The 27,966-nt window shown below is 36.0% G+C and overlaps 1 protein-coding gene and 1 pseudogene across 2 annotated transcripts in view; one reads left to right on the top strand and one right to left on the bottom strand.

The window, feature by feature from the left end:
• The window catches only part of STK3 (serine/threonine kinase 3), a 278,518-nt gene that overhangs the window by 241,395 nt on the left and 9,157 nt on the right, over nt 1-27,966 (bottom strand). For both annotated transcript variants that reach the window (XM_011291410.4, XM_023248602.2), the window contains exon 2: nt 2,642-2,722. In XM_011291410.4, the coding sequence (XP_011289712.2) occupies nt 2,642-2,722 (81 nt within the window). The remainder of the gene's footprint in view (nt 1-2,641; nt 2,723-27,966) is intronic.
• Nucleotides 13,891-14,671, top strand: LOC123383226 (annotated as a pseudogene).

The following is a 27,966-nucleotide window of genomic DNA, read 5'->3' on the forward strand; positions in this document are numbered from 1 at the left end:
TCTCTGTTTCTATGAGCTTGGCTTTTTAGATTCCACATATAAGTGAGATCATACAGTATTTCTCTCTCTCTGACTTATTTCACTTAGCATAATGTCCTCTTTATGACCAAATAATATATATATGAATCTTCCTTGACTTATACGGCAGCTATGTCCTGATAAATCCATAGTAAGTTCAAAATATCTTAAGACGAAAATGCATTTAATATGTTTAACCTACCAGACATCACAGCTTAGCCTAACCTATCCTAAATGTGCTCAGAACACTTACATTAACCTACAGTTGGGCAAAATCATCTAACACAAAGCTCGTTTTGTAATAAAGTGTTGAATATCTCATGTAATTTGTTGAATACTACGCTGTAAGTAAAAAACAGAATGGTGGTATGAGTACAAAATGGTTGTAAGTGTATTAATTGTTTACCTTCACGACTGCATGGCTGAATAAGAATTGTGGCTTACTTCTGCCGCCTACCAACATAAGAAAGGTTATGATACTACATATCATTAGCCCAGGAAAAGATCAAAATTCAAAATTTGATATATGGTTTCTACTGAATGCATATCACTTTTGCACCATCATAAGTCAAACCAGATAAATTGGGACCATCCATATATACCACATTTTCTTTACCCATCTGTATATACCATATTTTCTTTACCCATACAACCATCAATGGGACACTTACATTGTTTCTATGTCTTGGCTGTTGTAAATAATGGTGCATTGAACATGAAGATGCAGGTATCTCTTCAAGATGATGATTTTGCTTCCTTCACATACATATACCCAGAAGAGAGACTGCTGGATCATACGGTAGTTCTATTTTTAATATTTTGAAGAACGTCTATATTGTTTTCTATAGTGGCTGCACCAATGTTCCTTCCCACCAACAGGGCACAGCAGTTCCCTGTTCCCCACATTCTCACCAATACTTGTTATTTCTTGTCTTTTTGGTAAGAGCCATTTTAACAAGTGTGAGGTGATAGCTCATTGTGGTTATGATTTACATTTCCCTGATGATTAATGATGTTGAGCATCTTTTCTTGCACCTGCTGACCATCTGGATGTCTTCTTTGGAAAAACATCTATTCAGATCCCTCTATCCATTTTTTAATTAAAATGTTTGGGTTTTTTGCTATTAAGATGTATGAGTTCTTTATATGTTTTGGATATTAACCCCTTATCAGATATATTACTTGCAAATATTTTCTCCAATTCTACAGGTTGCTTTTTCATTTTATTAATGGTTTCCTTCCACTGCAGACATTTTTTAGTTTAACATAGTCCCACTTACTTGTTTCATTTTTGCCTCTGTTACCTTTTCTTTGGGTGTCAAATCCAAAATGTCATGTCAAGACCAACGTCAAGGAGTTTACTGCCCATGTTTTCTTCTAGGACTTTAAATTTCAGGTTTTACATTCAAGTCTTTAATCCATTTTGAGTTGATTTTTGAGTATAAGACAGAAGCCCAGTTTCATTCTTTTGCATGTGGGTGTCCAGTTTTCCAACATCATTTATTAAAGAAATTCTCCTTTGCCCATTGTATATTCTTGGCTCCTTTGTTATAAATTAACTGATTATATATGCACGGGTTTGTTTCTGAGTTCTCTATATTGCTTCATTAAACTATGTAACTGTTTTTATACCAATACCATAATATTTTTATTACTACAGGTTTTTTTTTAATGTTTATTTGAGAGAGACAGAGCATGCAAGCAGGGGAGAGGCAGAGAGAGGGGCACAGAGGATCCAAAGCAAGCTCTGTGCTGACAGCAGACAGCCTGATGCAGGGCTCAAACTCACAATCCATGAGATCACGGCCTGAGCCGAAGTTGGACACTTAAACAACAGAGCCACCAAGGCACCCCTGATTACAACAGTTTTGTAATATTGTTTGAAATCAGGGAGCATGATGCCTCCAGATTAATTCTTTATTCTCATAATTGCTTTAGCTATTCAGGGTTTTCTGTAGTTCCAAACAAATTGTACAACAGTTTGTTCTATTTCTGTGAAAAATACCGCTGGTATTTTGTTAGGGACTGCAATGAATCTGTGGATTGCATTTTAACAATATGAATTCTCCCGATCTATGAGCACAAAATATCTTTTTGTCTTCAATTTCTTTCATCAATGTATTACAGCTTTCAATAAACAGATCTTTCACCTCCTTGGTTAAATTTTTCCTAGGCGTTTCCTTCCTTCTGATATAATTATAATTCATTTATAATCATTTTATTAATTCTAACAAATTTTGGGTGGACTCTGAGTTTTTCTATATAATATCATGTCATCTGCAAATAGAAACAATTTTATCTCTTCCTATTTCATTTGGATATTTTTATTTCTCTTTCTTTCCTAATTGCTCTCGCTAGGACTTCCTGTACTGTGTTAAATAAAAGTGGTGAGAGTGTTCATCCATGTCTTGCACCTGATCTTAGAAGAAAAGCTTTTCGTTTTTCCCCACTGAGTATGATGTATGCCGTGGGCGTGTCATACATGGCCTTTATTATGTTGAAGTGTGTTCTCTCTACACTACTTCTATTCAATAAAATATACTCTAGTGAAAGATTAATATTATATAGTAATTTATAATTTTCTGTCATTACCTAATGCTACTTTCATATTTTTTGTACTTACCCTTCTCCAAGTTTCTCTAATACATCAAAAACTTCTTCAGGCTGCTTAGTCAGACTGTCTTCACTCAGCTTTTTTAGCTTACTGATGAAAAAAAGAGAGAGAGAAATATTTTAAGACTTTTTACAAAATTTTTAACTTCATTTTTAAGAGGTAATCTATTCAGATAGTTCAAAAATAAAACAATATAAAAAACATAAGGCAAATAGTCTCGTTTCAATCCCTATTCCTAATCTTCCCAGAACACCTCAAATGACTACTTTTATTAGCTTGTTATGTAATCTTTATACAAATATGAATATATATTTTTACTTCTCACCCTTTTTAACACATAAGATAGCATTTTATACACACTCTTTCTACCCACACTGTTATAACTTTGCTGTTTTCATTTAACAACATGTAGCCTATATTGGAGAATCTACAACACAAGTACATAGAAAGCATCCCCATTCATTCTTTTTTACATTTACATCCTACACTATTGCAAAGATGTAGCATCTCTTACAAATCACTTTTTTATGAATATCTAGGTTTCCTTTTGCTATTATAAACAACACTGCACTGGATAAATGTATACATAAGTCAGTTCACACATGTTCCAGTGCATCTGTAGGATAAATTCCCAGAAGTGAAACTCCAAGATCCAGAGAATACATATACACATACATACACACACACAAAAATATAGAAGCATATGTATTGAAGAAGTATATGTACTATAAGCATAATCATATTTGATAACAAATAATACAATATAATCACTATAGTAACAACTACATAGCAATTATTAAGGTTATTGATTACATTTTACATTTTATCTACTATAACTGTATGTTATATAAATATATACGTATAGTGATAGATACTAGCAAACTGCCCTCCAGGGAGCTTGCACCAATTTATTATCCTGCCACTAATACATGAGAGAGACTCTTCCCCCACAATTTCACCAACAAAGTATTTAACTACATATCTGGATTTCAGTCAATATGTTAGCTGAAAACGTGTCACTCAGAATAGATTTAATTTGTATTTCTCTTACTCTGAGTGAAACTGAGTATCTTTTAACATCATTATGAAACTAGACCATCTATTCATTTCCTTTGTTCATTTCTCTTCAAGTTTTTTGGTCTTTTTCTTATCTATATACAAGGTAAACTTGCTTTTGTTTAGGTTTCAAATATTTTCAATTGTATTTTGACTTCACTTATGAGGTTTTAGTTTTCTACTCTATCTGACTTCCACATTGCCATAATGAAATGTGTTCTTGTTTTGTTTTGCCTTCTTTAAAAATCATCTATATGTATGGCATATGCAGATATCTGGAAACAGAGGTGAGAAGGATTATGCATGGCGAATTTGATGGAACAAAGTTAATTCAGTATGAATGAAATGTCATGTATGAAGAACTAAAATAATTCAGTATGAATAAAGAAAAAGTGAACAGGATGTAGAGGTAAGCAAAGTCAAATTTTAAAAAAGCTTTGTAAACCATGTTAAGGAACTCTTTTTTAAAAACTATCACTTCCCATATAGAAAATCTGAACAGACCAATTAGTAGTAACAATATTGAAATGGTAATCAAAACATTATCAAAGGATAATCAGAATCAGGCTCAGGTCACAATCTCACAGTTCGAGACCCACATCAGGCTCTGTGTCTGCTTCAGATCCCATCCTCCATTTTAGGACACACAAAGGTGCTCACTATGAAAAAGAAAGCAAGCTTTCACCTGAATGTGACCATTCTGGCACCTTGATCTTGGACTTCCAAGCTTCCAGAACTATGAGAAACAAATTTGTTGTTTATAAGCTACCTGGTCTGTGGTATTTGTAGCAGCCTAAACAGACCAAGACAAAAACCCAAAGTTTGTTTTTTGAAAAGACCAACAAAATTAATAAACCCTAGACAAACAAAGCTAGACTTAAAAGAGAGAGAGAGAAAGAGAGAGAGGGAGGGATAGGGAGAGAGAGAGAAGACTCAAACAACCAATATTAGAAATGAAAGAGGGGACATCAAAACTCATGCTCACAGAAATAAAAACAATTATAGGAAAATACTATGAATAATTATACACCAACAAATCAGAGAATGTAGAAGAAATGGTTAAATTCTTAGAAATACACAATCTATCAAGATTGAATCCTGAAACAATAAATATTCTCAGTAGATGTGTAAATACTAAGGAGATTGAAGGTGTAATAAAAAATCTCTCAACAAAGAAAAGCCCAGGACTAAAGGGCTTCACTGGAGAATTCTATCAAACATCTAAGGAAGAATTAACACCAACACTCCTCAAACTCTTCCAAAAAACTAAAGAGTAAAGAGTACTTCCAAATTTATTCTGAAAGGCCAGCATTACTATGAACCAAAACCACATAAAGATACAGCATGAACACTACAGACCAATATCCTTAAATACTGATACAAAAATCCTCAACAAAATACTAGCAAACCAAATTCACAGCACATTAAAAGAATTATACACCATGAACAAGTGGAATTTACACCTGTAATGTAATAATGGTTCAACAAATGAAATGCAATCATTTGTTTAAAATTAAGTGCAAAAATCACATGATCATCTCCAGTGATGCAGAGAAAGTATTTAGCAAAATTCAATATCCTTTCATGATAAAAACACTCAAACTAAAACTATTAAAAATAACATAAAATAACAATAATGAGGATGTGAAGAAAATGGAACTCTTGTGCACTGTTGGTGGGAATGTAAAGTGGTGCAGCCATTATGGAAAACAATATGAAGATTCCTCAAAAAATTAAAAATAGAACTACAATATAATCCGTTGATCCCACTTCTGGGTACATATACAAAAGAACTCAAAGCAGCATCTTAAAGAAATATCCGTGTACCCCATGTTTACAGCATTATTCTAAATAGCCAAGAGGTGGAAATAACCAAATGTCCATCAACAGAGGAAAAGACAACCAAAATATGGTATAGGCATACAATGGAATAGTATGCAACTTTCAAAGAATGAAAACTGTCCTGGGGCACCTGGATGGCTCAGTCAGTTAAGTGTTGGACTCTTGATTTCAGCTCAGGTCATGATCTCACAGTTCAGTTCATGAGTCTGAGCCCCACGTTGGGCTCCACACTAATAGTGCACAGCCTGCTTGGGATTCTCTCTCTCTCTGCCCCTCCCCCACTTGCTCTCTCTCTCTCTCTCTCTCTCTCTCTCAAAATAAATAAACATTAAGAAAAAAAAAAGAAGGAAACCTACAACATGGATGAACCTTGAGGACATCACATTAAGTGAAATAAGCCAGTCACAAAAGGACAAATACTGCATAATTCCACTCACATGACATATCAGTCAAAATTATAAAAACAAAAGTGGAAAGGTGGTTGCCAAGAGCTGGGGGTAAAGAGGAAGCAGAATTCATGTTTAGTGGGTACAGAGTCGCAGTGTCGCAAGATAGCAAAGTTCCAGATATCTGTTGAACAACATTATGAATATACTTAATACTACCGAACTTAAAAATTTCTTAAGATAATAAATTTAATGTTTTGGGTGTTTGTTTGTTTGTTTGTTTGTTTTACCACAGCTTTAAAAAAGAGGTCTTATGGGGCACTTGAGTGGTTCAATTGGTTGAGCATCACACTCTCAGTTTCAGCTCAGGTCATGATCTCATGGTTCGTGAGTGCAAGCCCCACATCAGTCTCTATGCTGACAGAAGGGAGTCTGCTTGGGATTCTGTCTCTTTCTGTGTTCCTCCCCTACATGCATGTGCATACTCTCTCCCTCAAAATAAACATCTAAACTAAACAAACAAAAAATAAACACAAGGTCTTAGTGACTTAGAAAAACAGAAAAAAAGAAAAACTTCTCCATTTTCTCATTTATTTAAAACATAACTGTTTAAACCAAAAATAACGACTAACATGGGGTTAAATAACATATGTACAAGTTTACAAGTAAAATATAGTACAAAGCCAGCACAAAGGAAGAGAGATGAAAAAGATATGTACTCTTACAAGGGCCTCACATGATGTGTGAAGTGGTATAAAAGTATTTGAAGAAAGGAGCGCCTGGGTGGCTCAGTCGGTTAAGCGTCCGACTTCAGCTCAGGTCATGATCCTGCTCTTCGTGAGTTTGAGCCCTGCACCGGGCTCTCTGTGCTGACAGCTCAGAGCCTGGAGCCTACTTAGGATTCTGTGTCTCCTTCTCTCTCTGTCCTTCCCCCACACGTGCTCTGTTTCTCTTAAATAAACATTTAAAAAAATTTTTTTAAGTATTTGAAGAAAGATTTTTGATAAGTTAAAGATTCATATTGTAAACCTTCGAGGAATCACTAAAAATAGAAAGCAACGAGGGGCGCCTGGGTGGCTCAGTCAGTTAGGCGTCAGACTTCAGCTCAGGTTGTGATCTCACGGTTCTTGAGTTCGGGCCCCACAATGGGCTCTGTGCTGATAGCTCAGAGCCTGAAGCCTGTTTCAGATTCTGGGTCTCCCTCTCTCTCTGACCCTCCCCTGTTCATGCTCTGTCTCTGTCTCTCAAAAATAAACATTAAAAAATTTAAAAAAAAAAAAGGAAAGCAATGAGGTACCACTAATTCATCAATAGTGGAGATAAAATGGAATAAAAATTACTCTATCCAAAAAGGCATGAGTTGGGACGGGGCGGGGCGGGGTGGGGGTGGGGGGGTAGGGAAGGAAAAAAGAACAGATAGAGACAAACAGAAAAAAATGGAAAGACTGTAGATTTAAACTAAAATATATCAGGAAATCCCCCTACTTTTGGCTATGATAGTGTGAAGAGGCTGACATATGCTCCTCAAACAAAAACACTGAACAAGTTGTCAAAATCAACCAGTTTATGACTCAAAAAATTGAAACAAAAGCAGCCAACATATTGAAAAGCATTTATTCTTAAAACCTTGCAATGGCTTTGAGTAACAACAGAAAGACTGTGTGGCCTTCCAGCCTAGGGCTGTTACCATCACCTGTCCCCCAATTCCATCAGTAGCAAGAACTACAGTTTTACTAGGACAAGCTTGACTATGAAAAGTAGCAACTTTGCTGCCAGAAAAAAAATGGGCTCAATTTGGGACATGAATCAAAAACTGGCAGTTTTGTCAACTAAAGATGGTAAGCCTAATAATAAACAAATTGTCAAACCCACAGCTTTGACATTCAAGCTTGGGTAAACAACAAACTAGTCAGAAATTTAACAGGAAGAATCTGAAAATGAAAGGGTGAGATGAGTTCTCCATATATCATGGCTGACTAGAAAAATATGCACACAAGCACAGGAGACCCAACAAAAACCCATGAAAAGTAAAAGCCAAAAAAGACTTGAAAACTAGCTACAGCTTTGAATGCTCTCCCCCAATACATACACAGCTACATCAGCAGACAGTAGAAGGCATAAAGGTTCAAGGTGTTTAAGCACAACCTCTGCCCAAATCACTGGCTGATCACTAAGTTATGTAGAAAAGAGGCAATTTCAAATAATCCTGGCTACAAAATAAAAAATTAAAAAATGAGCAGAGGCATTAATAGCCAAATACTGCAAGAAGATAAATGCCACAGTTTAACTCCAAGGAGGTATAAAAAGAAAAAAAAAAAACTGGACGAAAAAGGAGAGAAACTAGAGTGTCTACAGTGTATTATTTTAAAAGTCTAGTTTTAAACAAAACAACAACAACAACAAAAAGATTATGAAACATACAAAGAAACAGGAAAGCATATTCAGGAAGCAGTCAATAAAGAGCAATCAACAGAAAAGAAAACAGTCATAGAAAATGATTTACAGGGGTGCCTGGGTGGCTCAGTCAGTTAAAAGTCAGACTTCAGATCAAGTAGTGATCAAGCAGTTCATGAGTTCGGGCCCCACTTCGGGCTCTGTGGTGACAGATCAGAGCCTGAAGCCTGCTTCAGATTCCGTGTCTCCCTCTCTCTCTGCCCCTCCTCCACTTACACTCTGTCTCTCTCTCAAAAATAAATAAAATTTTTAAAAAACAAGAAGAAAAATGATTTACAGTGGACCTAGATATTGAATATATACGAAAAAGGTTTCAAATTGGTTATTTTAGATATGCTTAAAAAGATGAATCTGTGTTCAAGAAATTAAAGAAAAATATCTTGAAAATGACTCAACAGAGAATCTCAATAGACAAATAGAAACTAATACACATGTAAAATTTAGACTTGAAAAATAAATCTTTCATAAAAAATATACTAGAAGAACTCAACAGCATATCTGAGATAAAAGATGAAAGAATAAAAAAAAAGATGAAAGAATCAATAGACTTTCAGATAGTTGAATAAAAGAGAGAGAGAGAGAAGATGAAGAAATAGTCTCAGAGACTGGTGATACATACAACATAGCAATACACATGTAATGGGAGTCTCAGGAGAAAAGAGAGACTAAGGGGCAGAAACAATTATTTGAAAAAACAGTAGCTGAAAACTTCCCAAATTTGAAAAATTAAGGTTTAAAAAGCATTAATGTACACATCCAAGAGGTAAACAAATCCCAAGTAGGATAAACACAAAAAGATCCACAGCTAGACACACCGTAGTCAAACTGCCAAAAGACAACTGAAAACAACTCATCATGAACAGCAGAACAAGAAGAATATGAGTAACAGCTGACTTCTCATCAGAAATCATGCCAGTCAGAATACAGTGAAAGGAAACACTCAAAGTGCTGAAAGAATTCTAAATCCAACAAATTCCTCTTCCAAAAATGAAGGGGAAATAAGGACATCCCCAGATAAACAAAAACGGAAAGAATCTCTTGCTAGGAGAGCTTCTCTACAAGAAATAATGAAAGAACTTCTGGATTAAAGGAAATGGTAAATATCTGCATAAACATAAAAGATCAATTTATCTTAAAAAACAAAAGACTGTTTGAATCAATAATTATAGTATTGTATTACTGAAGTAACATTCTGAGGTATTATACACACACACACACACACACACACACACACACACAACGCATAATAAAACAAAGGGAAAAGAAATGGAGCTACATTGAAGCAAACTTGCTATATTTTACCAGAATTAAGTCAACCCAAAATTGATTATAATAAAGATACATCCTATAATCCCTTGAGCAACTATTAAGAAAAAAAAAACTGGAGAAAAATGCAGTTAACAAAATTCTATTGGTTAGTTACATTAAATATATATGGAGTCAAATCACTCCAGTTAAGAGAGATTGTGAGACTGGATTAAAAAGGCAAGATCCAACTACATTCTATCTACAAAAAAACTCACACAAAGACATTAAATAAAAGGATGGAAAATACATACCATGAGAAACTAATCAAAACAAAGCTAAAGTGGCTGTATTAATTATCAGGCAAAGAAGACTGCAGAGAAATTAATGCCACCAGAGATAAAGAAGGATATTTCATAATGACAAAAGGATCAATTTATCAAGAAGATAGAACCCTACACATGTAAGCACCCTGAAACACAGCTATAAAACCATGGAACAAAAACTGAAAGAATTGAAAGGAGAAAAGTACAAATCCAAAATAATAATCACTGGAGATTTTGACACTCCTGTCTCAGTAATTTACACAATAAGTTTACCAAAATATCAGTTAAGGATATACAAGACAAACAATACTATCAACCAATTTAAGTTCTTTATTTCATGTCTTTAATTTCTAGTATCTTTATTTACCTTTTTTTTCCCAATAATTTCCATTGTTCTGGTGAGTTCTCCTGACTCTTCACTGGTGTTGTCCACCTTTCACCAGATACTTTTAACATAGCAATCACTGTAATTTCAAAGTCCCTGTATGACAGTTCCAACATCTGGATCATCTCTGATTTTGGTTTGGCTGACTATTTCATCTTTTGACAAAGGATCGCTTTCCTTGCTTTTGGGGGTGATGTACTATTTTCACTTGAATCCAAGACACAAACACACACATGCAAACACTGATATAAAATTACCTAGTAGAAGTGGCTCTGGGGGAAAAAAATGTGATACAGGAATTGTACTCTAATATATAAAGAATTTTTATCAATAGTACAACAAAAACCCAAAGATAAAAATGGCAAAAAATACATGCAAACATTTCATAAAAAATATACAAATGGCTAATAAGCACATTGTGTCATGAGGGAAATGAAAAATAAAACTACAATAAAATAATACCACCCACAAAAATGGCTAAAATTATAAAGACAATAACAAGTATTAATAAGGATATGGAACAAGAGGATCTCTCTCGTACATTGATATTGGAAATGAAAAATTAGTCAATTCAAAAAACAGGTTAGCAGTTGTTATAAACTTTTAGGCACACACTTATACAAACCAGCAATTCTACTCCTAGGTATTTAAGAACCTATGTCCACCAAAGACTTGTACACAAAAAATCATAGCGGCCTTATTCAAAATCAAAAACTGGAAGAAAAAAAAATTCCAGAGGTGCCTGAGTGGCTCAGTTAAGTGTCCTAACTCTTGATCTCAGCTCAGGTCTTGATCTCAGGGTCGTGAGTTCAAGCCCCACACTGGGCTCCAAGCAGGGCATAAAACCTACTTTTTTTAAATTTTTTTTTTTCAACGTTTATTTATTTTTGGGACAGAGAGACAGAGCATGAACGGGCGAGGGGCAGAGAGAGAGGGAGACACAGAATCGGAAACAGGCTCCAGGCTCTGAGCCATCAGCCCAGAGCCCGACGCGGGGCTCGAACTCACGGACCGTGAGATCGTGACCTGGCTGAAGTCGGACGCTTAACCGACTGCGCCACCCAGGCGCCCCGCATAAAACCTACTTTTAAAAAAATTCCAAATGTCCATCAACTAGCAGATGAATAAACAAACTATGGTAAATCCATACACTGGAATAATACTCATAATAATAATAATAATAATAATAATAAAACCTAACAAACTACTACATTCAAGATCTTGGACAAATCTCAAAATGACTATTGCTGAACCAAAAAAAAAGCCAAACTAAAAGAGTGAACCTTATTCTATGCAAATTATATGTCTATAACATTTACCCAAAAAAGTTGTAAGGAAATTATTGGTGATTACAGCAAGAGCAATTTAGTGGAGTGGTAAAGGCAGAAACCAAACTGCAATGCTTTGAGACAACAGAATAAAGTGAAGAGGTAGAGACAACAATTATGGATCGCAGTCCACTTGGAAGTTTCTGGAAAGGATAAGTGACTGGAGACATGAGTTTGAGAAGGAACATAAAGCCAAACAAACAAACAAAAACCATTAGAAATGCTTGAAAAAGGGTAAATGATATTTTGAATGAATTGGTAAAATAAAGGAAAATTGAAAATACAAGTGAGAACAAGACATAACTACTAAAGCACGTCCCTGAAAAGGGTGGAAGAATGAGATGGAAAACACATGTGGATGGGACTGCTTTAACCTCAAAGGGTTGCAGACACCTCTCTCATAATAGGAGGATATGACAGGCAGACTTAAACAGTAAATGGTAGAAAGTTAAGGGAGCTCTCATATACTGACTTCTATTTGCTTTAGGAAGTCAGAGGGATATTCATCTGCTGTGAGTGAGGAAGTTAAAGTCTGAGATTTGAGAATATAAAACTATATTTGAAATAGCCAGAGTAGAGAACCAAAACAAAACAAAAAAATCTCATGAAGTTTAACAGGATTACTAGATAGTACTACAGGCCTTGTTGAGGCCTTGCTGAGGCCTTGTTAGAGACCATCAATTTAAAATGGCAATCTTCGAAGTTTCATATTTTCTTCATCACTGCTCACAAGTCTTTTTTTTTTTTTTTTGAGAGAGAGAGAGAGAGAGTGCGTGAGCAGGGGAGGGGCAGAGAGAGAGAGACAGGATCCGAAGCGAGCTCTGTACTGACAGCAGACAGCCTGATGTGGGGTTCGAACTCACGAACTGTGAGATCATGACCTGAGCCAAAGTCGGACACTTAACCAACTGAGCCACCCAGACGCCCCATTGCTCACAGGTCTTAAAGCAGGCAAGGAGAAAGCAAACAGCAAAATCTGACATTGTGCCAGACACATGCCACATAAGAACAAGGAGACAAAGGAGTTAAAGATGGGGGTAAAAGAACAGCTGAAGATATGGACCAGGTAAGAAAGAAAGAAAAATAGGAAGGGGCTAATGAGCAGGGGAAAAGAGCAAAGCAGATACCATGAACCAAAGACTATATCCCTACCAGAAAGAGAAGTCAGTCTCTTAAATTTTCAAAAATATTCACTATTATACCTCAGAAAGCAAGGGTGCTTCGTGTCCTTCATGGCTAAGCAAGCATCAGTAGCTCAAGTGAGCCATGCGCATGATATAGTGAGGGAGACAGCCTTATACTAACAAATCTCTTTAATACTAAACCAAAAGGTAATCTAACCACTACATACTTCTTCAGAAGTTATGAAAGTTTTCTTCAAAGCAGGCTCATAATCTGGCTCACTTTAAACAAACAAGTCATAGGTCCTCTAGAACGTATCCAGTAATTTAATTAACTCAATGAGAATTTTCTATTAGTCCACAGGTCTCATTTTCTCAACATGTTGAATAAGTGAAATGTCACTAATGTAACTTAAGCAAAAAGATGGTCTCTAGGGTGTCTATCAAGTGAAAACACATGATTTATTTTCATAAACAATTCCTGGTTTATGTCGTTTGTCTTTATTTCCTCTTTCCCTTTCTGGTGTTTTAAATGAAAACGAATCATTTCAATTATGGTTTAATTTTAAATAACTTTTAAATTGTCTGCTTTGAAAACCCTTACAGCTTAAAAAACTCATACTTAGGGTCGGCTGGGTGGCTCAGTCACCCAGGGTCATGAGTTCAAGCCTCACACCCAGGGTGAAGCCTACTTTAAAAAAAACTCATAATTAAAAGCCAATTTAAAATATATATACACATTGGGGTGCCTGGGTGGCCCAGTTGGTTGAGCATCCAACTTTGGCTCAGGTCATGATCTCGCAGTTTGTGGGTTCTAGCCCCACGTCAGGCTCTGTGCTAACGACACGGAGCCTGGAGCCTGCTTCAGATTCTCTATCTCCCTCTCTCTCTGCCCCTCCCCTGCTCAAGCTCTGTCTCTCTCTGTCTCTCAAAAATAAACATTAAAAAAAAATTAAAATATATACACACACACACAAACACATTTTCCTATTTTATTGCCTTGGTAAACACAACGTCATGAGTGTAATTTCTTCTATACTTGACATATGGTTTTTAACACCTCAGAATTTCATTATAATTACATGTATTTAATCAGATAGCCAAAAAAATTCTTAATGAGTGTCTTTAGAACATACGCCCTCCCAGGTGCTGGGGAATTCTGTGAAGAACAAATCACCCACAAGATATTTCTCTCATGGAACGTGATAGATAGGGTTTATTGCATACTTAAGCAGACATATCCCAGAATTGTCTTTTTAAGACAAGTAAGTGGCAGTCCTTTCCAGGTGGTGTGGGACGGAGCGGCCACCAGGCTGCAAAGTAACAGACCTAAGTTTTATTGTGACCGCTGCAACACCTACCTCACCCACAAATCTCCCTCTGAGAAAAAGACGCACCGCAGCAGTAGGAAACACAAAGAGAATGTGAGAGACTACCATCAGGAATGGATAGAAGAGCAGGTTCAGAACCTGATCGAGAAAACAACCATGTATTTCAACAAGAGAGGATAGCTCCTACTCCATTCTCTGTTCCTCCTCCTGCAGGGGCAATGATCCCACAGTCTCCTGGGCCCTTCTCACCCCACATGGGGGCCCTTCCATGATGCCAATGATGGGCCCTCTTCCTCCTGGGACAATGCCAGCGGGACCTCCTGGAATGAGGTGGCGCACCAGAGGCCACATGCCAGTGACGCCTGGGCCCCCACTGATGACTTCCCACCGTCCCATCATGGTGCCCACTCAGCCAGGAATGACTCAACCAGACAGGTAGGGAGAGACAGGAACCTCTTTATACCCATCTTATATTACTTGTTCCACTTCACCAAGAGATCATGGTGCTGTGATTCTGGGTGTTTTCCAGCAGCATGACAGGGAAGGCTTGCTCCCCCTTCCTATCAAAGAGAGAATAGTTTTTATAGGGGAGCAGAGGGACCAAAAAAAAAAAAGCAATTTTCATTTGTATTATAAAATGTGAAAATAAAATTGTCAAGTGTTTTAGTTTAAAAAAACAAAAAGCAAGTAAGTGGCTAATATAATCTGGCTTTCCTGCCACTTGACTTTCCATCTCATAAAGCAGGAGAAAACATCATCTATTATACTGACATTGCTAATACCATGAAGAAAAAGAGTCTTCTCTCACAGTGTTTTCAAACATTAGAATTCCTCTTTTTTTTTTTTAGCTATAACCAATTTCTCTAGTAACCGAGTATTTATATGCCCATTTCAACCTTGCCCCCATCCATAAGCTTATTTATCTCACTTTTGTGTTTCCTGTTCAATGTAAGAATTTCTGTTAATATTTTTTCCAAGATCCCAATACAAAGTTTTCTACACCTTCAATGGGAAGGTGGGGGAATCATTCTAGATAGACTAGTCTCAGTTTTCTACAAATTCCCCTCAATATTTTATCATTTCAAGAATAAGGTACAATTAAAATTATACCTCAGATAATGGTATTATGGTGATATACTGTTTAATATTCTTATCTTTTAGAGATGCATAGTGAAATAGTTAAGAATGCTATGATATGATACCTGAGATTATTTCAAATTATTAAAGGGTAGGGTGTGTGTACGGAAATATAAATTATGCAAGATTGGCCAGATGTTAAAAAATGTTCAAACTGAGTGACGGGAACACAGAGGTTTATTCTCTCTTCTGTACAAAACTATGTTTCAAGAGGAAATGGTAAGAAGTAAATCAACTGCGATTGATCTTAGATAAATGGAAACAAAAAGTGTGTATTTGTTGTAAATTATGCCAAAATTTAGAAGTAAATTAAATGTCTCAACCTATATTAATTAAGTATGGAATATCTCTTCATGAGATTATCAAGTAGCCACTAAAAATCACGCTGTAGAAAACTCACTGACATGAAACAAGTGAGCGACATTGCTAAAAGAAAAAAGAGCAGAACACAACCTAATGCGCACATAATTAAATCATTTTCAGGTTTTCTTTTAAATGCAGATGTACCTTGGGGCGCCTGGGTGGCTCAGTCGGTTAAGCAGCCGACTTCGGCTCAGGTCATGATCTCGCGGTCCGTGAGTTCGAGCTCCGCGTCAGGCTCTGTGCTGACCGCTCAGAGCCTGGAGCCTGTTTTGGATTCTGTGTCTCCCTCTCTCTCTGACCCTCCCCCGTTCATGCTCTCTCTCTCTCTGTCTCAAAAATAAATAAACTTAAAAAAAATTAAAAAAAATAATAATAAATGCAGATGTACTTGCATATGTGCAGACACACACACATACTGGCACCAAACTACTAGCAGACTCTGTTCTGTTCACGGCTATGTCCCCAGCACTAAAAACTGCCTAGGACACAATAGGAATTCAAATATTTGCATGTAAATATTTTAGGATTCCAAGCAACAAGGTTTGATTTTGGGAAGTGGCTCTCCTCTATGCTTTTGTTTCATAAGGTTTCTAAAATAAACATTCATTTTTTTTTTTTTTTACGTAATTGGGAGAAACCTTAAAAAATTGTATCTTGTAAAAAAATTAAAAATTTTCCACATGACTCACTGTTTCATGAAATGCATTTCATAAAGTCATTTTATACACTGAAAAGAAAGGTCTCTTCTATAGCCTGAATTAATAAACTGACCTAGACAATAAAAACTACTAAAAACAATATCTGTTAATCAGTCTTATTCTTGTGAGTAAATTTTGCAACTGCTTAGGAAATACAATCTTTACAAGAACTAAATGTTCTAAAATGAATCTTCAACCTGGGTACAAAAAACAGATAAAACTAGATTTAAAAAATCCATCCATTTATATTCATTTAATATACACTTACTGAATTTGTAGACAATAAACTACATGCTGGGATAATACAAAGAAAATTAAGATAAAACCTTTGACAACTCAGAGCTCCTAAGATAGTATGAAAGACAGATACCTAAGAGCTAAATGAAAGAGAATAATAAAGGTAGTTAACATTTATTAGGGTTTTTATTGGCCCTGTGCTGAGTGCTTAACAAGCATTTTCTCATTTAATCTCTGTAACAATCTCTATGGTAGTTACTAAAATATTCTCAGTTTATAAGTAAGAAAACTAGGTGTTAAGTAACCTCCCCAGTTACTAGGTTAATAAACAGCAAAACAAAATCAGACCAATGTCTGCCCAAGATACAGCACAGAGCCTCTTGCCATTAGGAAGCTAGCAAATACCAAAGCATGCTCATTAATTTCCATCTATTACTACATCAAGTACCATATATCAATCTCATTTTTTAAAGGGGATATTCTTTTGTAAATGTTCCCAGGAATTTCTCACCTTCAAATCAACTCGTCATTTCTACTCTAAGACGCACTATTACAGCCACTAAACTATGATCTGCTAAAAAGGATTTAGCAGTTTGTTTCTCCCAATGCTATATACTACGCACTCAAGAGATTAAACAGATAAACTTTTAGCTTGTTCTGTGCTTCTTAGATTCCAAATCACCATATCATTATATGAGATGATAGATGATCTAGGTAAATAGCAATTTAAATTACGGTTTAGGAAAGTTGGGACAGAAGAGCCAAAGAGATGAAATTCTGAAGTACATTATGGTGATTATGGCAATGGTGGAATACTGCTAATTGTGTAAGATAAACAACATAGTCTTCTTCCAGAGATTTCTTCCCATTCTTCTAAATGTCCTACAAGCCAAATTCCATAATGGAGAAAAGAACTAAAAAAGCTTTAAAACTAAGGGATGGTTTTGTTTCTTGCAATCCAGAAGTGTTGGTGACAAGGATCTGGGCTTAAAAGTTAACAGTGGAAATGACAGGAAAGAACAAATTCAAGGGAAATTCTGAAAGGAGAATCATTTCTCACTACAAACAAGGTAAAAAAAGAGGATCTAACTGATCCTCTCAATCACCTAATTTCCATAACCTACACTGAAGCCACAGTGGACTGACTATTCCTTAAGGGTCCTGAATTTGCACATCACACATTTTTTTTTAAATCATATAATCGCTGTACTATAAAAAGCAGATACTGTATAGTTATTTGTACATGATGCAAGATATAAAGGTCATACCCTTCCTATGTCCATTCTCTCTTACGTGATCTTCCCCCTTTTCTCTGCCTGTCAGTTAACCACTTTGTTAAAGATATACTCAAGAGTCTTCCCTGGGAAGTTTGCAGAGATAGCAAACTCCTCTACCACCATCCCTACCCACCGAAACACAGAGAACTAATCCCACTGTTAACTATGGTCCCAGAGCACTTAGTACACTGAGTCATTATTCCCTTTACTATTTATTTATTGTATGAGCTTATTACTAAAGAGCTAAAATGGGAACTCCATGAAGATAGGGATCATGTCTCATCTAGCTTCATATCTCCAGTAAGTCCTTAAAACAGAATCTCACATACTACTGTTTAATAAACTTTGGTTCAATAAATAAATGAGTAGGAGTGCCTGAGTGGCTCAGCTGGTTAAGCAGCCACTTTGGCTCAGGTCATGATCTCACAGTTTGGGAGTTGGAGCCCTGTGTTGGGCTCTGTCCTGTCAGCTCAGAACCTGAAGCCTGCTTTGGATTCTGTGTCTCCCTCTCTCTCTGCCCCTCCCCTGCTCACCCTCTGTGTCTCTCTCTCAAAACTCAAGAAGCATTAAAAAAAAATTTTTTTTAATAAAAATAAATAAATAAATAAATAAACCCAAAATTTGCTACTATAAACCTTATGGAACTTCAAAACGCCTGTCACTCACACAGCACACTTATAGAGAAAAACCTATGTTCCTGTATCAATTGTTATGGTTCAACACATGCTACTTCAAATCAAATCAGCTTTACTATGTGCTCACTTCAGCAGCACATATAGTAAATCAGCTTTACTATCCCAGCAATAAAAAGTACATACTGAGCCTGGGTGGCTCAGTCAGTTAAGCAACTGACTCTTGATTTCTGCTCAGGTCACCATCTCGTGGTTCGGGAGTTCAAGCCTCACGTTGGTGAGCTGTCAGTAAGCACTGTCAGTGTGAAGCCCGCTTGGGATTCTCTCTCTCATCCTCTCTCTCTCTCTCTCTCTCTCTCTCTCTCTGCCCCTCTGCTGCTTCTGTGCACTCACTCACTCTCACTCTCTCTCTCAAAATAAATAAATAAACTTAAAAAAAAAAAGTACATATATCTAGAAGTTGATCCAGAAGCCAAAGCAACCATACAAGGGCTGAAATTCAGGCCATTGGGGATGTTCCAAATTTCATGGTTGCAAGATGGCCCGATTAAACCTTAGATTACAGAAAGTGTAAATGTTACATGAACAAAGATGACAAAGGTCACAGGAACTCATTTCATTCTTCCAAGTGACTCTAAGCTGCTATTCCCTTTATTAATAGAGCCTACTCCACAAGCCGGTATTAGAGATACTGAAGATCACACGGAACAAGCAGCTGACTAGGCAGCTTCCCATGCTACACCGTGCACATTTCCTGAGTATGTCTGCAATAAAATTCTATTACTGAAGATAATCTGTGTATCTCTCTTCCTTGTGGTCTTAAAGGACCTAAGTAACAAAGTAACTAATGTAGGAAACCAAGCAGAAGGAAGACACACACACCAAATGCAAAGTGGCAAAAGAGTCACATCACTAATCAACAGAGGTTAGCTAGAAGACAGGACTTTGTTTTATACATACTGCTTTTCAGGAGACAGCAGAGTAGTCCAATGTTATGTAATAGACTGAAAAGACTGAATAAGACTGAGCACAAAAGTCTGAGTCTCAAAAGTGTATATTTGTGGATCATTTTGATCAAAGTTGAAGCCACAAGAGTGGATAAACTCACCAAGGAAATAACTACATAAAAAAAAAGAGGAGGAAGATAGAAAACAGAAAATGCAAGGTCTATGTCAATTATGAACTTGAAAGAAGAACACATAAAACAGAGAAAAAGAAGCAACAGGAAAAGCAGAAAGTTGGAGAAAGAGAAAGCTTTAAGAAACAGAGATATGAGAGGGATAAGAACAGGGAAAAAAAAAACTGATCTAACCAAGCAATGTCTGAAAACCTGCAACCTTAAAGAAGTTTTATTAGATAGACAAGGCCTAAGCATGTTTCAAGTGAATGAAGCCTTACAAATAGAGAGTTTAAAGATTCTAGAACTGGGGAACAAAAACATGATTATAAGAGTAAAGTTATAAAAGTATAAGAAGGGACATGTTCGAAGGTTAGATGAAAGAGGGGAAGAGAAGAAACTGCCCTTCTGTAACAGGAGCAAAAATTATGTAAGAACAATAATCAAATGAAATTAAGATGAAAATACATAAGGTGGTTCTTCTTCCTGCCAGTCACAGAATCCCAACCTTATCTACAAAGTAGATGAAATCATCTGCATAAAATTATGTGAAAATATGAGGGTAGGACAGAAAAAGTGTAAATTTAGGACACTGAGGCTCAGAAGCCAGTCAGAAGTTACAGCTTTTTCTGAAAAGTCTTTTAACACTAAACTCTCTTCATGCAAGAAACAGGCCCATCATAAAAGGCTCAAAGAAGGGGGAAAAAAAAAAAAAAAACGACTATATTTAATCCTCTTCCTTTCTTTTCTCTGCTTCCAGCTTTGCAGCAGCAGTTTACAAGTTTGTACACAGGTGGTAACTTCTGCTAAGGACGTCTCTTTGGCTTTGAAGAGACTTAAACTTCAGAAGAGAGAAGGCACAGCCAGCTGCTTATGATTAGCTAAAGGTTTTTTGTTTTGTCTGGTTTTTTAGTTGTGGTAAAATATATGTAACATAAAATTTACGATTTTAACTATTTTTAAGTGTACAATTAGGTGGCAATGAGTACATTCACACTGTTGTGCAACCATCACCACTATCCATCGCCGGGACTTTTCATTATCCCAAACTAAAACTCTTCATCCATTCAACAACTTCCCATATTCCCCTCCTCTAGTCCCTAGCAACCACCATATTACTTCCTGTCTCTATGAATTTGACTACTCTAAGTACCTCATATGTAAGTGGAATCGTATGGCACATGTCCCGTGTCTGGCTTCTCTCACTCGTCATGTTTTTAAGATTCACCCATGTTGTATGCAGCATGTATTATAATTTCATTCCTTTTAAGGTTGAAAATATAGCAGAATGTATATACCACATTTTGCTTATCCACTCATCTATTACTGGACATTTGGGCTGCTTCTACCTATTAGCTATCGTGAATAACGCCGAAAATAAACTCTGGTGTACAGGTATCTCTGAGTCCCTGCCTCCAATTCTTTTGGATATCTACCTAGAAGTGGAATTGCTGAATCATATGGTAATTGTATGTTTCATTTTTTAAGAAACCATCATACTGTTTTCCACAGTGACTGTACTATTTTACATTCCAATGTACAAGGAGTCCAATTGCTACACATCCTAGACAACGTTTATTTTCTGGCTTTAAATGAAAAGAAGCTGAGACAACACTATATTCTGGATATGGATATATATACATATATATGTACATACATGTATGTGTATATATATTGTATGTATAAATCTGGAAACTTATATACATATAAAATAGTCATCCTAAACAGTCTGAAGTTATTTCATTGTAGTTTTGATTTGCATTTCCCTAATTTGTGATGTTGAGGTTTTTTTCACAGGTTTATCATCCATTTGTATATCTTTGGAAAAATGTCCGCTCAAAGTCCTTTCTCCACTTTTTACTTGGAATGTTTGTTTTGGCCAAAGACCTTTTTTTTTTTCCTGAGTGGGGGAGGGGCAGAGAAGAAGGAGACCAACAATCCCAAACAGGCTCCAGGCCCAGCACAGAGCCCGATGTGAAGCTCGATCTCACAACCATGAGATCATGACCTGAACTGAAATCAAGAGTCAGATGCTCAACTGACTGAGTCACCCAGGCACTCCTGGCCAAAGACCTTTAAAAAGAGACAAAAAGGAAGACTTTCCACATTGCTAGATCTAGCTCCCTAGTCAAGAATAATTAGAATATGCCTTCTAGATCTCCTGGGAAACTAATCATGGAGAGGAGGATCTGGTCAGAGCGCAAATCCAGCAGAAGAAAAGAACTTTCAACTCTCCAAGAACAGAGATTCCTTCCTCTTAAAGGACCTTCTACCTCATTTCAGCTCTGTAGTTTTCAATGCGTTTTTCTTTTATGGCAAATTTCCCTATATTTTAGTGATCACACTACTGGTAGCTTTATTACTAATGACAGTAGCTATTTAATAAGTCATAACTTTTATTAACAGTCATACTGTTATTGCAATATGCTAAGCACCATGCTGCATCTTACATGTGATATCTCATTTAAAATTAAGTTCTCAGGGCACCTGGATGGCTCAGTCGGGCATCTGACTTCGGCTCAGGTCATGATCTCATGGGTTCGAGCCCTCAGTTGGGCTCTTTGCTGGCAGTGTGGAGCGTGCTTGGGATTCTCTCTCTCTCTGCCCCTTCCCCACTTGTGTTCTCTCTCAAAATAAATAAATAAACTTAAAAAATAAAATTAAGTTATCTGCTTCAGCCCTAGCAGTTTCATCTTGACTGCTGTTATAAAAGTAAAACATCTTTAGCACACATGAAAGGTTTTCATCCTTTAGTCCTTCAACATTCCATTATCAAGCAATATCAGAGTCTCAACATCAGCCTTAAATAATATTTTCTAGGTTACACAACGACTCTGTCTTGAATCTACAAAATCAAAAATCTTTTTTACTTCAAGCCCAGGAAGTACATTTTACCTCTAATAAATTCAAGGACCTTTTTTTTCTGCTCTCTTTTGCTTTTTAAAGGCCAGACATCTTGTAAATACTTAGATAGCTCGAAAGTAACACAACTGATTTTTTTTAACTCAACTAGAACATATGTATCCAAGTTAAAGTTGTCCTTTTATCCCTTTGGAAAGCTATGTATTTCTTCAAAAGATGTTGACAGTGATAGATACATTTTTGATACACTTTAGAAAATGGCTTAAGAGATAAATGCTTTACAATTATTAATCATTTAATCTTCACAAAACCCACAGAAAAGGTACTATTTTACAAGTGAGTATACGGAGACCTAGAAAAGTTAACTAACTTGCCTGCCACAGCACTGAGTAAGTGGCAGAACTAAGACGAGAACCAAGGTCTATCTGACTCTAAAGCTCTGGCTTTTTATTGTTTTGCCGTGAGTACCACTGTTTTAATAGTGAAATAGATGTGATTTGATGATCTCATATAGTATTTGCTTAAAATTTATGAGGGTTTACTTAATTATTGGCACTACAATGAGATGAAATCCACCTAAGAAAACAGATGCTCTACAATGGATAGAAGACTTTTCAAAATTAAAGTCTTATTTTTCAGCTCTATCATACCATTTCCTCTCAGGTTGGGCTCTTCGCCCAAAAATACTCCGAAATTATAATTTCCTGGCAAAGAGCTTTAAAGGAAAAGAAGCTGAGATTTTTTTCCCCTTCTTTCACCCTTCAGAGTCTTTCATTTTTATTTTCTAAGAACGTTTCACTTACCCTCAACTGGAAAGCGATAGGATTCCTTTTAATTTCTGGTAACAAACCTATTGGAAGAAATGCTGCAATACACTCCCTAGCCTTAAAGACACAGTAATGCATATTACTTTATTAACAATAACTTTTAAAAAAAAAAAAAAACCAAAGCCACAAAAGGCAGACAACACAAAACAGCACATCTGAAAATGTTCTGACATATTCATGTCCTGTTAAAATAAAAATTAAAAATAATCTAAGAAATATGCACAACTGTAAATCTCATAACTTTAACCCAGGTCCTTATAAAGATTTTTAAATACTCAATAACCATACCTAAATTTGAGAACTAAAAAAGGGAAGAGAATCTTTTATTGATTAAGAATAAAAGAGGAACTTCCATATGAAACTTGCCAAGGGCAATCCATGTACCTGCTATACAGAAAAATCTTCTACGATTTGTGCCAAAGACACTACCTACACTTAAAAACTGGATTTACTCATAGATTTTGTCCCTATTTATTTCCTGCACTTCAAATTCTGAAGGTAATATATAAGGATTTAGTCCTCATACACTGACAACTCCTCACTCTCATCCCTAGAATACTGGAATTAACTAAAATTTTAAAAAATTAACTGAAATTAACATAAATACATTAAAGGTATACCTATATTAATAAAAGTGTAATTTCAAGGAAAGTTTAAACTATGACAGTATTAACATGTGTATCATTCAGTGAGTTGTGTACTCTGCTTTCTGTTTAATGTTTACAGACTTTCATAAATAGAGATGAGAACTGTGAAGACAGTGGCTCAGTTCTGCTATTTGTGCAGATGGACACTATCTTGCTTGATTTCTCAGCACAGTTTGATTACACAGTAACAGTACATATGAAGCCATTTCTCAGTATTTCTCTGTGGTTCTTTGTAAACAAATTAAGAGGATTACGATCCTTTATGAAAACAATTTTTGCTTTTTTTTTTTTTTTAATGTTCATTTATTTTCGAGAGAGAGAAACAGAGACAGGGCACGAGCAAGGAAGGGGCAGAGAGAGAGGGAGAAACAGAATCTGAGGGAGGCTCCAGGCCTGAGCTGTCAGCACAGGGCCAGACACAGGGCTCAAACTCACAAACCGAGAGATCATGACCTGAGCTGAAGTGGGACACCTAACTGACTGAGCCACCCAGGTGCTTCAGTAATTTTTGCTTTTCTAAATTGGGGTTATTTTTACCTGTTTGGTTTTGTTTTTTTAGAAATAAAAATAAAATTTTAAAATCCCAAGGATATCTAATAGAAAAAAATTTTGATTATAAGAAAGATAAATAGCCTAAATACTTGCCCATAGAAATTAAAAATAAACAAGTCTAAGTGTAATGCTACAGTATTTGCATGAGTATAAATACCCTCTGAAATTCCAATGCACTTTTGTAATAATATCATGAGTTACCAAAATCTAAGTAATGTTCTAAAATGACAGAAATATTTTTTAGCTGAATTCTGTGGGCTTAAGGTAATAACCTGTTCCCTTTTGGATGAAAAATTTGGATATTTTCATATTAAAACTTAAGAACTTAGGGAAGTTTGGAATAATTTTTTCTCCCCTTCACTGCATATAATGTTCCTCCTCTTGGTCAAAAGATAATTTCAAGATGTACTATGAACCCAGAAGAGAAAAAGACCTCTAATAAGCAAAAACGGACACAACATGCATGTATTTTACTTTCGGAAAGGGAGAGCAGCTGTCAGGTCAGGTCATTATTTCTGAGATAAGTAGCAGTTTAAAGAAGGACATAGTAATGAGAATGACAGATAACAGTAAAAGACAAGACTAAGTTCAGGGGAAAACCAGTTACATACAGCAACAAAGCTTCAAACGCACCAAAAGAGCACACTTGACTGTTTCTATGAACTAAAATTATGAACGGTTCTATGAACTGCCTCTATGACTTTTTATGAACAAGAAAAGCAAGAAGATGATTTGCTTTCTTGAAGTTTCAGAAGACTGAGCCAAGTGCCTTCATTTTGGTATGATTTCAGTCAAAACTGGTTATATAAAAGTGTTTGTAAAATACTTAAAATATATTGCTTAAAGTGGTTTACTTCATTTATTTGAAAAACCCATTACGTGGTACACCATACTTCACAATGATGCTAACTATAGTTAAAATTATAACCATATCACTATTTTGACAGGCTCTTTGAAATCACAAGGATTTATGAATATTAATTAAAGCTATCTAATCAAGTGCTGAGAGTCTATATAAAAGGCAGAGAGGGGAATCCCACTGTCTTATCATTAGCCTAGTACCTGAATTCTCTTCTATTAGAAAAACAAAAACAAAAAGCCTTGGAAGTATACAATAAGAATCTAGTTCATGGAAGAAAAATTCCTTCTGCAGGGAAAGGAAATCATCAAAACACTTTCTTCTCAAGAGTTAATTAGTACATACATTTTTAATTTCCACTGGAATTTTATGCCATTCCATCATTTAATTTGACATTTATTTCTTACAATTCTTAGAAATTACATAAATATAAATTTTTTCATGGCAATCATTTCTCTATGATCCAAATATCTATGATCCAAATTTCACTGATTACTAAAAATGTTTGAATGAATAATCATTGGAAAATAATTACTGGTTGCTGTTTAACTGCAAGACAATAGATCAACTTATAGGTCCAACATATCAACTTATAGATCCAACCTAATGTCTTTTAATACAGTAAGTGATTACACCAAAACTAACTCTTTCTAAAGTTATGTGACACAGCATCAAATGTAAATTACCCACCACATCACTGAGACAAATATCCTGTATTATCTAATCAAAAGCACAATAAAACTTAACTAAAGGGGCTGATATCAAAACTAAAAACATATGGCATATGGAATAACATATGGCATTTAATACCTGGATATACTTCATTTTGCAATTCATCATACTGTAGTCAGTTAGAATTGGATTTATACAGCAGCCTCAAAAGGTGCCCTTGAATTTTGTTTGTGCACAGACAGATATACTTTTATGTATGCAATACAAAGCAAGCTAAAAGGTCTACCTTAAAAAATAAGGTCTGAAATCTAATCTTATCACTTGTGGTGGTTTTTGTCTTGGATTCTTTTATTTTATCTTTTTTGTTTAAGAAAAGAAGAAACTAGGTCACCTAAAACCCTAAGGAGGTGAGAAAGAAGTAAGGCTGGATATTAGGATAATAGTGGGTCAAAGGGTAACCAAAGTAAGAGAAGGGAGAACATGAAGGTAAAAGTCCACTCAAAATAGTCTCTACCATAGAATTTGTCTACACACGCCCAATTTCTGGCTTAAAACTTAGAAAAATAAAGGTATGGTAGAGATTATTCAGAGGAAGAAGCTCAAAACTTCCAGTGCTATCAGATTTTTTGACACAGTATCCCACAGTTGGAAAGAATGAGTCAGTTCTCCTATTTGTGAAAAAAACACTATTTAAAATTAAAGTGGCACTAACCACACTAGTGCCAGGGTTAAGGTCCTAAAATACCATTTCTCACTAAAAGAAAGTAGTGCTTCTTGGACAAATGGTTGATTCCGGATCCAGGACAGGAAATGGACATAATGAGCCCTGAATGTCTTATCACTGCAGACAACGAGGAAGCTACAGGTCACGTTGTCCCTGAAGGGACTTCCACTGACGAAAGACGGGGGACACTTTGAATTTCAGCAACAGTAACTGCAATGGATTAAAATCCATCAAATATGGGGCGCCTGGTGGCTCAGTTGGTTAAGTGTCCAACTCTTGGTTTCAGCTCAGGTCATGATGTCATGGTTTGTGAGTTCGAGCCCCACATCGGGCTCTGCACTGATGGTGTAGAGCCTGCTTGGGATTCTCTCTCTTCCTGTCTCTCTCTGTCCCTCCCACGTGTGCTCTCTCTAAAAAATAAATGAATAAACTTTAAAAAATAAAATAAAATCCATCTAATATGCTTAAATCCATTAGCTCATAATGGCACTTAAAAAAAAAAAAAAGAATTGCTTCCCTTTGGAGAAAAATAGGGAACTAATTCATTCTCTTGAAAATGTGTAAATAAAGGGGAAGAATCCAGCATTTATCCTGTTTTATGTTATAAAGTGTACCACTGGGTAATCAAACAAAAGATGAGGGAGGTGATTCTCTATAAAAACATTCCAACTAATAAATAAAACAAAATGATGTATTTAGAAATTCACCATTTTGCAACATCCAATGAATTAACAGAAATAAGCACTAACCATCAACAGCTGCTAATATCAGAAAAAGGAGACGCAACTAGACACGAAGTGACTAATACAGTCTTGCCAAACACCACCTATAACAATTCCTATGGGATCAAAACTGAGCCCGTCAGTCTCTGGATCCAGTTACCCATTTGCAGAAAATATGGAGGGCAAAAGAAGATCTAGAATTGCACCTTGTGTAAGCTGTCAGCAAAATCCAGGCTGTGAAAAACTATAAACAGCTTGAGTTCTTCAACAGGAAAAAGAAAAGAAAAGGGATAGAGAAACTAATGTAAAGATTAAAAATGACAACTCCTAGGGCACCCGGGTGGCTCAGTCAGTTGAACGTCTGACTTTGGCTCAGGTCATGATCTCACGGTTCATGAGTTCGAGCCCATCAGGCTCACTGCCGTCAGTGCAGAGAGCCTGCTTTGGATCCTATGTCCTCCTCTCTCTCTCCCCTTCTCCCACTTGTGCTCCCTCAAAAATAAATAAACATTAACAATAATAATAAAAGTAACA

Source organism: Felis catus, chromosome F2, assembly GCF_018350175.1.
Source record: "Felis catus isolate Fca126 chromosome F2, F.catus_Fca126_mat1.0, whole genome shotgun sequence".
In the NCBI taxonomy this organism is placed as follows: Eukaryota; Metazoa; Chordata; class Mammalia; order Carnivora; family Felidae; genus Felis; species Felis catus.